The 15149-nt window shown below is 42.8% G+C and overlaps 1 protein-coding gene across 2 annotated transcripts in view; it reads left to right on the top strand.

Annotated features, from left to right (window-relative positions):
- The window catches only part of LOC101855974 (dystrobrevin beta), a gene marked incomplete at its 5' end in the record, with an annotated part of 83144 nt that overhangs the window by 25458 nt on the left and 42537 nt on the right, over positions 1–15149 (top strand). For both annotated transcript variants that reach the window (XM_013087235.2, XM_035972035.1), the window contains 2 exon segments: positions 13386–13562; positions 14581–14634. In XM_013087235.2, the coding sequence (XP_012942689.1) occupies positions 13386–13562; positions 14581–14634 (231 nt within the window).

Genomic DNA, 15149 nt, shown 5'->3' with positions numbered 1-15149 from the left:
TATATATATACCCAGCTCCATTAAACACGCCTCACTTTTCAAATGCACGTCGCGTTTAACAAATTATGTCTTTGATGACAAGTACACATTGTGAGATATTTATTGTCCACCGTCTGGCCATTAGATAAATATTATTTTGTTGATGTGGTCATCTCTCATTTTGTGACGTGTGCAAAACACGTAATAACATAATTTTCTATATGTTGTGGTTTCTTATTGCATTGAATCAACCAGAATTATTAAGTATTTCCAGAAAGAAAACGCGTTCTATTCTTAAATTGATCTCCGTTTTTTTCCACTCCTAACTGCATGCCAAATTAAAGCACTGAGAGCACAACCGTGCCACTGGGATTCTCACATCCAGTTTTGGTCATAGGCGCGTTGCAGCATGGATCAATGCTTATCAATGGACAGCTGGAGGGCTGCAAGAACTTTCCAGACTGCTGGACGTGTCGCCGAAAAACCAAGGGCGGGGCAACCAAGGGTTACGACCGCACAACAAAACCAGTATATTCGTGTTTATTGCCACCCAAAAAATCGATTACGCCTGCCACCGTTACAGTATGTGCAGTCACAATTCGGCACCAATTGACAGAAGCATATTTAAGACCGCAAACCCTACGAAGACAAGCTCGTTTAGGTTGGTGCAACCAATATTTAAAAAGGAAGCTAATACTGAGACTGGGACTCAGTCCTGACGAGTCTAGATTTTACGTAAGTCATAATGATGGAAGGAGAAGGTACACCAACCAACAGATCATCAATGTGGATCAATTTCATGATGTATTGATAGCAGAATGGAAAAACCTAACCCAGAGAACCATTCCAAGTCTTTTTTGTCGTTGCGATGTCGAACACGCGCTACAATTGCAGTACAAGTCGGCCTTACTCGTTACTGTACCTTTTTATGGATGGGAGTATGCTGAACAATGCACGACACAAACACACGAACGCGGACTAATCCACCTCTTTTGTTCAATATCTGTTTGGTAATATATCTTCACACCCCCGTTAGTGGAAGAACAATAAGGATAGACCCTAAAAATTGCAACAAAGATGAAAGTTGAATGGTTTGACCCATGAAATTGGGTGTAATAACATCTTTAAAATCGGCGTTCGAAACCGTGGAGGAAATAGTTTTTAAAATGCGTTGTATTGTAAAGAAACAAAGTTTTTGTTATGACCAAATCAGTTTTTCACCCTTGCTTTGACACGAGAATCTTTACGTACGTTAATACGGATTTACCCGAAAATAAAGTACTCGTAATGAGTATCTGTGCTTTATGTCCATCTGTCATGTAAAAGGTATGGACAGCCAATATATTAAGGCAGTTGAATCCTAAAGAAGGCTATCTGGGACATACATCCATGTATGATTTCACCTATACGTATGTACTATAAATCAATACCGAAATTTTTTTAATAACCAAAACAAAATGCAAATTAGGCATTCAAAATGGCCACCGCAAGCAAAATATAATATGCACTCTTGTTTATTAACTACTTATAGTTTTTATTTATATAACTTTCAGGAAAGCTTTTGTAATGCCCAATTCAGGTCCTGAATTAAAGAAACTAGATATTGAAACATAAGCTTTCTTGTTTACTCCATGTTGAAGTATGGCTTTACAAATTTGAAGAAAAACATGCTAATCAAATATGCATGACCTTCAGAAAAAAATTAATTAAAATGTTGTCTTTTTAGTTGAAGTTTTAGGACATGCAGCATTATCCTCCAAATCAGTTCGCAAAATTTCAGTTTGATATCTTAAGTAGTTTTGAAAAATGGCATGCGGGCTGAAAATGTGAAACTGAGAAAATTTTAAAAAAACGAAATTCGTGTTAGAAACAAATTATAAGTACTGCCTTACTGCCACCAGGACTGTATACATCTCCCTCCTTCTCCTTTGCACTGTCCTGAAAGCCTTTTCTGATGGCCCTCAACGTCTTCTTCCTCTTTTTGGTGCTCCCTGCAGACTTGCCGGTCGCATTCATCTCACGCTACAGGTCCCCATCACGACACATCTTTCTGGCAATGTCCCAGCTATGACTCTCAAAATTTTTTTGTTCTTTTTCACTGAGCTAAAACCATCATTCAAGTAGCTTAGAGCACTCCATGCAGCCTCCTCAACAATATATCTATCCTCAAAATTCTCTTTACTGCATCTGTCCCATATCAGTTTTTCGAATTTTCATTTACATTTTGGGTCTTTCCGTGCAAGCACCTCTTCAACAACTCCACACCAGCCAAATCTTCAAACAGGTTGAATAAGTTGCACTACCGGCCTCAGGCAAACCATTTTAAGCGTGTACGTAGCCTGGTCTCTTTAAGAGCCACACCAACTTTCTGGTCCTTGATATCAAATTGTTGTTGTTCCCAAGGTAAACAAATGGTTGTCAAGGACTTCAACAATGGGCATTGATGCACAAAAACATTTGTTTTAAAAAAGCTAGGTCTTCTGTCACCTTTATTTTTATTTCATTCTGTTTAGTAAAGATTCAAGCACTCTTAGAAAGCAAAAAAATAAAGCATGATATTGTGATTTTTTAGAATCCTGCTACCTCAAGAACGCGTTTTTCTCTCACACCCTAAGTCGGTGCTTCTCGGTGGATGTTTGTTTACTGTGCAATTCCCCTCTAAAGAATTGCCCCTTGTGCAATTGGCATCACAAGGTGTGAATGGTATTCCGGCAGTTGTACAACATAAAGAGGACAATATAGATGTGACTGAAGGGCACCAAGTGCAAATCCCCCCCCCCCTTCCAAGGCAGTGCTACTGACTGAAGTGTCTTTAGGCCATTCTCTAAGGGGGAATATTAACATGTTCTTGTGCTCAGTAGAATTGTAAATGGGCTAATTTATCAGTGTCATGTCCATGCATACTGTGCCGGAACAACATAGCGAGAACGACTGCTTTTTCTTTCCTCACCCTAACTATCGTTATTTACCTCTACTTCTTTTATAATTTGTCACTCTCTTGTCAACTGCTATTTCCGGGATGCTTTGATAGTCAAGTCGAAACAGACTTTGTGCTGTTGAGGTGAGCAGAGTAAGCCTGATTACCCGTTTGGACTTCTCTGTTGACATCCACCCATTGGCGCTCATATGACCTTGCGAAAACTAGGTGCACATTCCATGTCACTGATCTTACATAAGTGCAAATTCTTTTGCAATAACATAGATAGACTAGTTGCAGTCCAGACAGCAACGGGCTGAAACACAAACCTCGGTTTACTGTTCAAGAATACCAATTTAGCACTCTTTAAATTTGTTGTGGTCTGAAAAGAAAACATTACAGTCAAAGTCATAGGGGTCTATAAAGTCATTCGCGTGCGAACCGAGACCCAATGTCAGGACACAATAAAGAAAGGACGTTTGGACAACAACTATTCTCCGTTAGTGCTATTCAGTTGCAGCCTCAAAATTCTTAAGCAGCCACAATTTTCTGTTATTTTAGACGTTGAATCTTTTTATTCAAGGGGAGGTGCTCTAAAGGTCCATGCCGGTCATTACATTGTATCTTATCTACTATCTGTAGGCAAATGAATATGACCAGATCTGGTTACCATTTTTGAAGACCATCTGCATAAGGTGGATGACACAGTACCTGAAAAAGAAACAACTAATGTGGTGCAAGGGAAAGCATATCATAATAGCAAAGGTTGATTTGGAGCAGCAGTGTCGTTACATTCAAATTTAAGTGATTGGCTTCTTCAATTATACGCCCCCCCCCCTCACACCCGTGTGTTTGGAGCTAAGAAAATAAAACCAGTGCTCCGCCAGCAAGAGGTGCGACCCATTCATTGCTCAAATGTTGCCCATGAACATCTACACTCAGATGCGCATGGGCGACATTTACTTAGGTATCGTCTGTCTACTGCCGTCTTTCCCCCTTCTTCGTTCGACCATCTATCCTTCTTTCCGATCTGTCGACAGAAGGTCCGGTCTGGCAAAAATTCGACCACGCATCCCTGCAACGTGAGGCACCCTGTTGACCGTGGGGTGCGACCCGAACGACAGGGGAAGGGGATCCTGGTGGCTGAAGTGTGGCTTCCCTCACTAACACGCCACTTTGGCCCAGATAAAAAACAACTATTTCTTCCTTCCCAAACCCTAGCAAGTCCCGGACAGGAGAAACAGGTGCAAGTCCTGGCCTGGGCAAACGAAAGAAGGGCGTTTCGGGCGACATACCAAAGCAAACGTCCTCGGGGTGGTCACCATTTCTGGTGATCTCCCCAAAAGATGAGAAACAGAACCTAGCGTCCCTAAATGTCTTCACAATTCACGAATCTCTCAAAATATTCGGAATTATGAAACCCAAATACATTTTTTTTAAACTAGGGTCCTCGGACCTCTTTGTACAAGTCGGCTCCAGCACAGAGTCAGGTAAACTGTTGACCTGCTCCTCTTTTGGTGGCATCCCCGTATGTGTTCAACCGCACAAAAGTCTGAACACATCCAAGGGTGTCATCAAAAGCCAAGAATTCAGTGGCTGTACAAAAGAAAAGATGGTCCAGGAGGTTGATGGAATTGTCCCTGCTCGTCGTGTCAGAGTGCCGCGAGATTGCAAGGAAATATATACCAATACGTGGATCCTGACATTCAATACACCCACGCCACCAACAAAAATAGACATTGCCTACTTAGAGCTAGAGGTAAGACCGTGTATTCCGAAACCGATGCGCTATTTCAACTGTCAGCGCGTCGGATACTCACAGCTACGCTGTCTTCATGGTGCGTGGTGTCCTCGCTGCGGCAAGGAAGGACACTCTTTGGAGACCTGCTCCGCCGATCCCTGGGGTCCAAATTGTCGTCAGAGGGGTCACTTTGCATCTGCGACTGAGTGTTCGAAGTGGTGTCAGGAGAAAGCCATCCTGACACATAGGGCTCAGTACGGCGGAACGTTCACTCAAGCAAGAGCAACGTTAATATTTGATATGATCTGTGTTTCAAATACCAAGGATTTTTCGGAAGCATCTGGTCTCATCTCCACAGCTTTGATCAGTCTTTCAAGGTCTGCATTCAAGGTCCCGGATTCACAAGCATACAGAAATACTGATATGACCAGGGGACGCATCAGTCTGATCTTTGTTCTGATGGTGATATTTCTGTCGTTCAAGATGGATTTCAACCTGGTCCTTGCTGCTGAAACTTGCGCTATTCTGGGGAGTATTTCTGGTTTTGATCCTTCGTCTGTCACTGCTGCACGCAGGAACCATTCCCCAATGTTGTTGTTAAAAAATACTGTGCTCGTAGCTTTGTTCTATAGGATTTCTATGACGTTGATCAGGTTGGCTTTGATGTTGTATACAAGAAATAAAATTACTAACACCCCAAATCACATTAGATTATCAAACCTTCAACCAAATATACACCGACAACCAAGTCACCTCTTGAGGCAACCCCATTTTAATAAACAACCGAACAATCACAGACAAATACATATAAATACAACACTTCCGGCAGTCGCAGTCACCCTACACTGTCCTATTATTATCTATTCTAATATACATCCGTCCAAATTGCCGCCTCTTTAAAAGAATTAATAAACTCTTAAAACAGCTCCAACCACATTTCATGTTACACGATTTTAATGCCCATAGCCCTCTTTGGGGAAATGAATCAAGTGACACTAAAGGTAAAATCATCGAAGACTACTTTTTTTTAAATTAAAAACCAATACTAGTATTTTAACCACTCCCCAACATTTCAAAATTCAAATAACTTAAACTTTTCCTCTGTAGATTTAACCCTGTGTGATCCAGATCTAATTCCAGACTTTCAGAGGTCAGTAGACCGAGGGTGTCAGATGTTTGGGTACTCGGGTAGTGGAGCACACTGGAGCTGTTCCCCATTGGGTACTCGCGACCTAGCTGTACTTGTACTGTGAAAGACGCGTCCCTTGTGTGTAAACCGTTGGTTTACCTCTTTGACATCAAGATCTCCGTGTGGGGAGTACAGTCACGAGCAAAGACCGCCTGGCGCCAGGCGAACGGACATTCAGGTTCCCAGCCCCTTGTCTAGTATGAGGCTCTACTAGATGGACAGAATACTTCCTCAGTATTTTGCAAAGCCACAATGAAGGATCTAATTAATAAACATGGTTCTCGCAGAATCTACGGTGTACGTGCTCCTTGCTCGAACTCCTGTTCAGGAATCTAGCCAAAATGGAAATGGGGAAAAACTGGTGGGAGGGGTAGAAAGAGAAGGGCCGGAAAGACACAATTAAAGAGTCAGCGGTTGGGAAAGAGTAATTTTGGGATTCTCTACTGGAATTGCCGTAGTCTGTAGCAGAGAGGGATCGTGACTGAGACCATATGTTACGGAGCAGACACCATAATATGCCTCCAAGAAACCAGATTAGGTGGCAGGAACTTCAATACCCTCAGTGGGTCGGGGGGATATAAATAGACTCACTGCTTCGTCTACAGGAGATGCAACCTCTTCAAGGACGAGGTGTAGCACACGGAACCCAACCCTCTGGGATTCGGATACGACACCGACTTTGGTGTATCTTCCTCTTCTCCTTCTTTCTTCCTTTTCTATTCTATCTTTTCTCCCACCGCAGACCTCATGTGCAGCAAAAAGAGAGGTCACCCATCCCACTGAGTAAAGCCTTGTTGACCGTGAGGTGCGATCAGTACGGGGGGAAACCGGGTACCTGGCGGTTGAGATCAGATCAGTCTACGGTTTGTCCCTCGCCAACACACCTCTTTGGCCCAGGTTTTCCTCTTAGACGTGAGGGTGGCTCGGCCCATGCCACCCAATCGGTTGGGAGTTGAAACTCCTTCAAGCCCTGGGTCAATCTTGACGGGAGGGTCTTGTGCACTCTCGGGGAGAGTATAGCTCCTGGGTGGCCCTGGCACAGCTCTGGCTATCCGAGCTATGTGTCCCCTTGTTGGGCTCGATGGCGGGTGGGGAGCCCCGGAGTTGAACCAATAATAACACTCACATGGAACCTTCTTCAAATAAAGACCCTTCCCCAACTCCCTACGTTATTAAAAAGTCTCGGCTCGCTGAAGCGGGTGCAGCCGCCGATCCGAGCAAACCGAACCCAAACGGAAAAAGGACCTTTACGGCAGCCTCTGCCCTCCCCCGTCTCAGAGATCTTCCGCGGCAGTCATACCTGACCATCGGCAGCACCGATGCGCAGAAAAAGATCACAGATCCAAACCTTTTTAGACAGCAGATGCACTACGACAGGTTCTGGGATACATTCCTACGAATGTCCAGAAACTGTCCTCTGGTGCTCTCCTCATCAAGTGCTCATCGGATAAAAAACTGGCCGGACTCGAGAAGATCACGACCTTCGGTGGTGTTCCTTGTGTATCCGAGCGACACCAGAAGTTTTAACAGTCGAAGCGCGTGGTCCGCACGCATGAGTGGAAGGGCTGCGCAAACCAAGAAATTGTGGATAACTGCGAGGGTGTGGTCGAAGCCCGCCGGATTACTCTTCGGCGGGGGGAGACCACTCTTGAAACGAATACGATAATTCTAACTTTCGATTTGTGTCGCGCTCCAGCCACCGTTGGGGCATCATACTTGGTCTTGGACGTGCGACCCTTTTTATTCCAAACCCTGTGCGCTGCTTTCAGTGTCAGAAATTTGACCATAGTCAGTCGCGATGCCGACTTGCAGCCGTGTGTCCTTGCTGCGGCAAGACTGGGCATCCTGAGAAGGAATGCAAGGCTAGTCCTTGCTGGCTAAATTGCCAAGGCCAGCACACAGCCTTCAGCTAGGATTGCCCGACTTGGATCCAAGAACGCGCAATCCGAGAGTACAAATCGCGAATTTCAAGAAGCCTGCAAAGCTGTCTGCCCGCCAGTTGTGACCCCCGGTCCCTGGCCGGTCATATGCGAGTGTACTCCGGCCAGTCACGAGGTCGGCCAGTGCTTCCACTTTTCAGCTGCCACTAACAAACCGCTGTGGGGTTCAGAGGAAGGACGGGGAAACCCGTGAGAAAATAGGACACACGCACGTCACGCACAAACATTCACTCGAAGGAGAGGAAGCTCCTTTTTGCGTGGCACATATTTTACAGTTCGGCACATCCTGACGGAATGCGTCGACTTCAACGGTGTACGTACAAAATACTTTAAATGTAAAGATGTCAAAACTCTTTTTGACATCGTTTACCCTAAAAAAAAGTTTTACGTTTTATTTTAAAAAATAGGACTGTTTAATGGGATATAAAAATATATAGTTATCGCTGTCGGTGTATATACATACACTGAAATTAATATTGTAATACAAATGTAAATAAGAATATTTACCATATTTACGAAAATTTTCATAAATGTCTGTCCGTCTTTTTAGCTTGATGATAATATGACCATGTGCAGTTGCGAGCGCCGAAAAACTCTTACTAAAACATTACATGATCCTATATTTGTTGCAGTAAAACCTGTTGGCACTTACATCACCAAAATTGAGTCGACAGTGCCGTAAAACACCTACTCAATCAATCAATCAACCAAAGTCACAAAGGACTTATTAGTGGCCTATGCTAGTGTCGGGAAAATTTTTTTAATATAGTTTCTATTGGTATGGGCTAGGGGTTTTGAAGTCAGTTTGGCAGTCACCCTGCACTCAATTCCTGATTCAATACTGAATGATAGGTGCCTTGAACTATAGTCCATAAATGCTTTTTAAAAGAAAACAAACAAAACCAAAACCAAAACCTCGCCTCATTTCATACGCACTGTTCATCTTAACTTGTGCACACCCAAACACCCCTTCCCCTCCCCACATACATAAACACACCCTGGAGTACGTGCGCGTGCGCACACGCACGCACGCACACACACACACACACACACACACACACACACACACACACACTCACTCTCTCTCTCTCACACACACACATATACACACACACAAACACACACACACACACACACACATACACATGTGCATGCACAAACATGTTTTCAAAATACAAATACCCAATATCACGAAAAGCAAGCGTGTTCGATGGGGCAACGATTATCTGTTTATTCCTTCATTGTCTTTGTACTGATTTGGGCCAAAATACCAGAAACAGGTCCCGAATTTACCTGAAATGGGAACTGAAGTAAAAAAGACAACTTATTCATTGCCTATTCCTTCCAACACTCTCTTACGACATAAAACAGGAAGACGAAAGGCTGATAAGGAATTAAACTGTCCGAAATTAAACCGGTTATGGAACAAGAACATCAAAGAATGAAGTGGTTGTGTCATCTGATGAGGGTGCCACCAAAGTAACCAGCTGCATGTGCTTGCAACTCTAATAAGTCCGGATACAAGGGCAGGTGCAGCCCACGCAAAACCTGGCTGGATATCGTTATAGAAGTCCTCAAGAATAACATATCAACAACAAAAGCCACTTACCCTGCGTTTGATTGAAAATTGCACTTCCCCTCTAACAATACAAGAGGAAGGATGAAGTAAAGTAAAGGGATCCAATCCTAGCATACGCTGAGAACATGAGACTCACAGCAACGGGGCAGAAATGGGCAGTAATGAAAGAAAACAGAAATCCTGAACGCCGAACGGAAGAAAATTAGTATCACTAAGAAGAGAAGGTCAACGAAAGGAGCAGGTCACTGTAGATGGAAATGCACTAGAAGACCTCGAATCCTTCTGCTCTCTTGGGAGTATAATTGACAGAGAGGGGTGAACAGGTGCTGAAATAAAGCCCTGCATTGGAAAAGCACAGACTGCTTTCGTATCTTTGAATAGGATTTGGAAGACCAGAGATATACCACTCGAACAAAGCTGAGGATTTTCAATTCAAGCGTGAAGTCAGCCCTGTTGTGTGGATGTGAGACATGGAACAGATCACAGACTTGCATAAAAAGGATCCAGGTTTTCTTGAACAAGTGTCTAAGGAAGTTACTGAGAATCAGATGGATTGACAGAGTCCCCAACGAGGAAGTTTTGAAGAAAACAAGACAAATCACAGTCAGAGATGAGGCAGGAAGAAGGCGGTGGCGATGGATTGGACGTACTCTCAGGAAGCTACATAACAAAGAAAGTGTTGTATTGGAATTTACAGGGTAAAAGTTCAAGGGGAAGACCGCGTGGGATCTGGAGAAGAATCATAGAAATTGGTGTACAGAAAAGTCGGAAGACATGGAATAACATCACGAGGACAGCTCAGAAAAGAGAGAGGTGCAAAGTGTTTCTCCGTTGACTATACCCTGGTGCAGGGTGAGAAAGGCAATGATGATGAAGAAGAGAACAGAAACTGGGAAACAGGTGGCATTGGGGACGTTATTCCAGAAAACGTTTCGACAGTACAAGTTTCACGATTCTAATATTGACCATCAGCTTAAACACTTTGGAAAGACATGGAGCAACCTTCAAGCCAAAGAATCAAGAGAACATGCTGACGTCGCTCAAAATTGTTTCAGTGAAATGAAAGAGGAAATACCAAGCACCCCCGTTGGGGTTTTGCAAAGTAAACTGTCTGCACTACATACTGGTAACTTTACTGTTACTTCATCTGATCTCTTATACTGCGAGGTGTCGATGAGAGATGCACTTCTCGGACATTGACCAGTACCAGGAGTGTTGCTTTTCGGACCGGCATATTGTGCCTTTGAAGGATGTCTTTGATTCCATCGTTCCATCTTTTTATTAGCCTTTTTTTTTGCCCTGAAGCCATCGAATCGCATGCTGTAGACATTTGAGGCTGGCTGTTGTGGCCCCATTCTCATTACGTGTCCAAACCATCTTATTTAATGTTGTCTCTCAATATATTTCGTTTCGACACCCACTTATGCTTGATGCCTTCGTTGTTTTTACACCCAATAAAAAACCACTCGACAGGACATGTTACATGCCTGGAACGTTCCCATCCATTCTTCAGTTATTTCTTTAGATGATATCACTAAAAATGTATGTACACAAGTGTTTCACCGCCCCCCCCCCCCCCCCCCGAGGCAGTGCCGCTGACTGAAGTGTCTTTAGGCCATTCTGAAAGAGGGGGGGGGGGGACTTTTCTCGTTCTTATGCACAGTAGAATTGTAAATTGGCTGATTCAACAATATCATGCTCATAACTGTGCCTGAACTACAACAGAGAACTGCTGCTTTTTCTTTCCTAATCCTTATTATCGTCATTTTCCTCTACTTCTTTTGTATGTTTGTCACATTCTTGTGACCCGCTATTTTCGGGGTGCCTTAAAAGTCAAATCAGGCTTTATGCTGTTAAAGCTAGAGAGGTGAGCAGAGTAAACCCGATTCTCTGTAAAGACTTCTCTGTTGACACCCACCCCTTAGGGATCATATGACCCTATGCAGTTGCGAGCGCCGTACTAATACCTCTACTAAATAAAAAAAAGTGTTTCATTCTAGATGAGATTCGCTGTTAAAACCTGATAAGTCTTTTATGTTCCGTCCTGTTACCCACTTTCTCTCCTGTTACCCACTTTCCCTCCTGTTACCGCCCCTCTTTGCGTTCATTAAAAAAATCTTGAAACTTTTTTTTAAAAGTAAGTATGGGATTAGCTTCACCTTACTGCTAAAAGGAATAGAAATTCATATGAGCACAATGTGTTTGATCTTAGAGTGAGAATCACAAACTGGGGTTCTAAAATGTTCATTGACTTTTAAATTTGGCACTTTAATCCAAAATAATTGTTCGCAGATTGTAAAGCTGAAGTGTTTTTTATTATTTGCCTAAAGAATAGACCTAGTTTCACCAACGTGATATTGCATTGCCCCCCCCCAACCAATTCCAGTACCACAGCTCTATGATTCCTGTTGGTAACAGGAGATAACATTTTCCCAGGAAGCTAATACAAAAGTTGCCGTTACGCTCTAATTTCACGTAATTAAGCTAGGAAATTGCACATGTATATCTATAAATGGTTGATTCATTTCGTCAACTTTATGTTGAAATTTTTCATTTTTCGTCAAAAATGAGACAGTAAAATGTGACTTTTTTTTTTCTTTCAAAATGACTTATATAATGGTTGGTAATACAACAGCGCTGAACGCACTGAGTTTTGACCCTGTATGTATACCAGAGATGTCTCAAACTCCATGTCTCAGCCGACCATAAGCAGAGCTAGGTTTGTTTATCCTAGAAGCAACCTCAGAATCAATCTCAGCATTATTTGAAAGAACAATACTAAGAAAGATAAAATTCTCCAAAGCATTGATCCGGCTGTGATGCACTTTGATGACTGTGTCAGCGATGTTTTTTTAGTTTGTAGCAGGTTGGCGAAGGACATTTGTATTTTTGTGCTAGTGGGAAGCCCAAAGTTGCCACATGGTTTGGAGAAAGAATCTATTCATTCTTGCATGTTAGTCTCGTCATGTGACAATAAGGAACAGTCATCAGCAAACAGATCACGTACCAGAACCGTTTCTGTGTTTTTGGCTTTCGCAACAGGAATCGAGCGTCATATATTTTTTAGGCCTAACTATTCTGGAAGTCACGATCACACCTTGTGGTGGGGATCTGACAACCTCCTGCTACACTGCAGGCAACATGATGCTGAAAAGAGTTCAAGCCAATTCGCAGCCGAGCTTCCCAATGTTCGTGACAGGAAGAGGCTCTGATAATTGTGTTTTGCTGTTGACCATAAAATACCGCCATGGAATTAATTCACCAAATTAATTGGATCAGAAGGCGGTTCAAAAGAATTCTGGCAAGAATCTTGCCAGCAGTGCAGCAGAGTGAAATGCCACAATGGTTGTCACAGCATTTACACGCACCTTTTTGTGCACATGCGTTTTTGTTGGGTCGTTGAAATGCTGGGGTAGCAGTTCACTATCAAACGTAATTTTGAATAGTTCAGGCGCCTTCGGAATGAGAAAGTCTTCACTTTAGATATTTCAGATGTACTAATGATAGCAATAGTATTTTTAACACGGATTGTTTGGAGAGTTTTCAATGCACTCCGCCTAGTTGGCTCAGAGATGTGCATTTGTATCAAGTAAGGTCCAGGTTTTTTGCTTTGTTTAGATAACAAAGCTCAGGGGAAAAACTGACGTAAATATTGTATGCACACATACACACACACACACACACACACACACACACACACACACACACACACACACACACACACACACACACATACACACACACACACACACTCACGCGCGCGCGTTTGCGCGCACCCGCACACACATGCACCAGAAAAGCTCGACTTTAAAATTGTACATAATATCTTTCAAATTGTATCTTAACCCTCGCCCATCTATACATCTGTAGATTTAAAACTAATTTTTTTTCCCCCCCCCCCCTTATTTAATTTATAGGTTTAAACCCCCCCCCCCCCCCCCCCCCACACACACACATTATAAACGCACACATACAATCTTCACCTCCATACATGTGTTAAAATCGTATGTACCCCCCCCCCCCCCTTCCTCCCAATCCAGCTCCATCTGCCACGGCAGAGCTAAGCCTGAGTGGCCTGGGGGGTGATGTGAAGCAGGCGTTTACCGGACAGCCCTCGGCCTCGGCTGCACTCACGCGGTCACTGAGGAATGACCTACTGGTGGCTGCTGATTCAGTGACCAATGCCATGTCGTCTTTGGTAAAGGAGCTGCATTCGGGTGTGTATGGGAGGGCTGTATCGGTATGTGTGTTGTCAAATGAAATCGCTGTAATCAGTTGTGTGTGTGTGTGTGTGTGTGTGTGTGTGTGTGTGTGTGTGTGTGTGTGTGCGTGCGTGCGTGCGCGCGTTTGTGTGCGCGTGTGTGCAGAGAGAGAGAGGGGGGGCGGAGAGAGAGGCGGGGGGGTGAGAGAGGGGAGGGAGAGAGAGAGAGAGAGAGAGAGAGAGAGAGAGAGAGAGAGAGAGAGAGAGAGAGAGAGAGAGAGATGTAAAGCTGTTTAATTGTTGTAAACAATGTGATTTGAACTTTACAATTTTTGGGGGGTATTCACTTTAGCATGCTGTGCTTTACAATGATTATTACCCCATATGACCCTACAAATCTCAGAAGCATTCTTGGCTTTCCACACAACAAACCTGAGACCTGAGGGAAATATTTTAAATGCATTAATTTGACAAATTTGTTCTCCTTCGTTGATCCCAGCAGAATTCTAAATTTTGTAAAGACTATTAGCTTTTTAGATGAGTGTTTTTACTATGAATTTTTGGCCATTAATGTTTAACTTCAGCCACAAAGTAAGCTGTCCTGAGAACTAACATGAGAACAACAAACTTTAGTCCCGCAGACTCAAATAATCTCATATTATAATGCCGCAAAACTCCTACTAAACTGAAACTGTGTAGTTTTTCCTTTGAAAAGTTATACTTTGTTATTTTGTGTGCTATCTTTTAATTAGAATTAATACAAATACTGTTGTACTTTTTCTTTAGATTTGTTTTTACAGCCTACGGGTATTTTTGCGTTTTTCTGTAGATTTTATTGAGTTGTGGTTTTTCTTTAGATTATTTAGTGATAGTATTGTGGTCTTCTTAAAATTTGTACTGATGTTGTTGTAGTTTATCCTTTGAATTGTAGGCTATACAGGTATTGTTGTGTTTTCTTATTTGAATTTTATTCAGAATATTGTTGTGTTTTCTGTCTGCCATGTTCATACACCTCTGGCCTGTGTCTTTCATAGATGAAGATGGCAGTGAAGGAGAAGACGAGGACAGGCTACAGAGCAAACTAAATGGTAAAGCATTATCAGAATTTCTAGTTGTAGTGAACGGCACTTGTGGTGTAGCAGTAAGGTGCTGTACTGTCACATGCAGGCGACCCTTGTTCGATTCCCGGGTGAAGAGACAATTTCTATCGAGTATATCGATCTTCTTGCTGGGATGTTGAGTCCGTTCTAGCCATGGTTAGAAGCCAGCCTCCTAAATTATTATTATCTAAATCATGTCGATATGGGGAGGGGGGTGTAACAGAAACCGCTACTTTTTTTTTTTTTCAAAAAAAGAGTTGTAGTGTACTTTTGTGAAACTGAAAATTGTATTTCTCCCGATCAAATATCAAAATAGAGCGTTCAAATGAAACGTAACAAAATTTATTCAACATAGTCAAATCAAATTCAACATAAAAAGTTCAAACATCAAAACAGAGAGAGCAAATGTAACACTAGAAAGCTCAAATATCAAAATAGCGTCAGTTCAAATTCAACACACATAGGTGCAATAGGTTTTTCTACATGGTCTTGACAACCCCCCC

The sequence above is a fragment of the Aplysia californica genome, unplaced genomic scaffold (assembly GCF_000002075.1).
Source record: "Aplysia californica isolate F4 #8 unplaced genomic scaffold, AplCal3.0 scaffold00562, whole genome shotgun sequence".
NCBI lineage: Eukaryota > Metazoa > Mollusca > Gastropoda > Aplysiida > Aplysiidae > Aplysia > Aplysia californica.
This window is presented reverse-complemented; position numbering and strand designations above follow the sequence as displayed.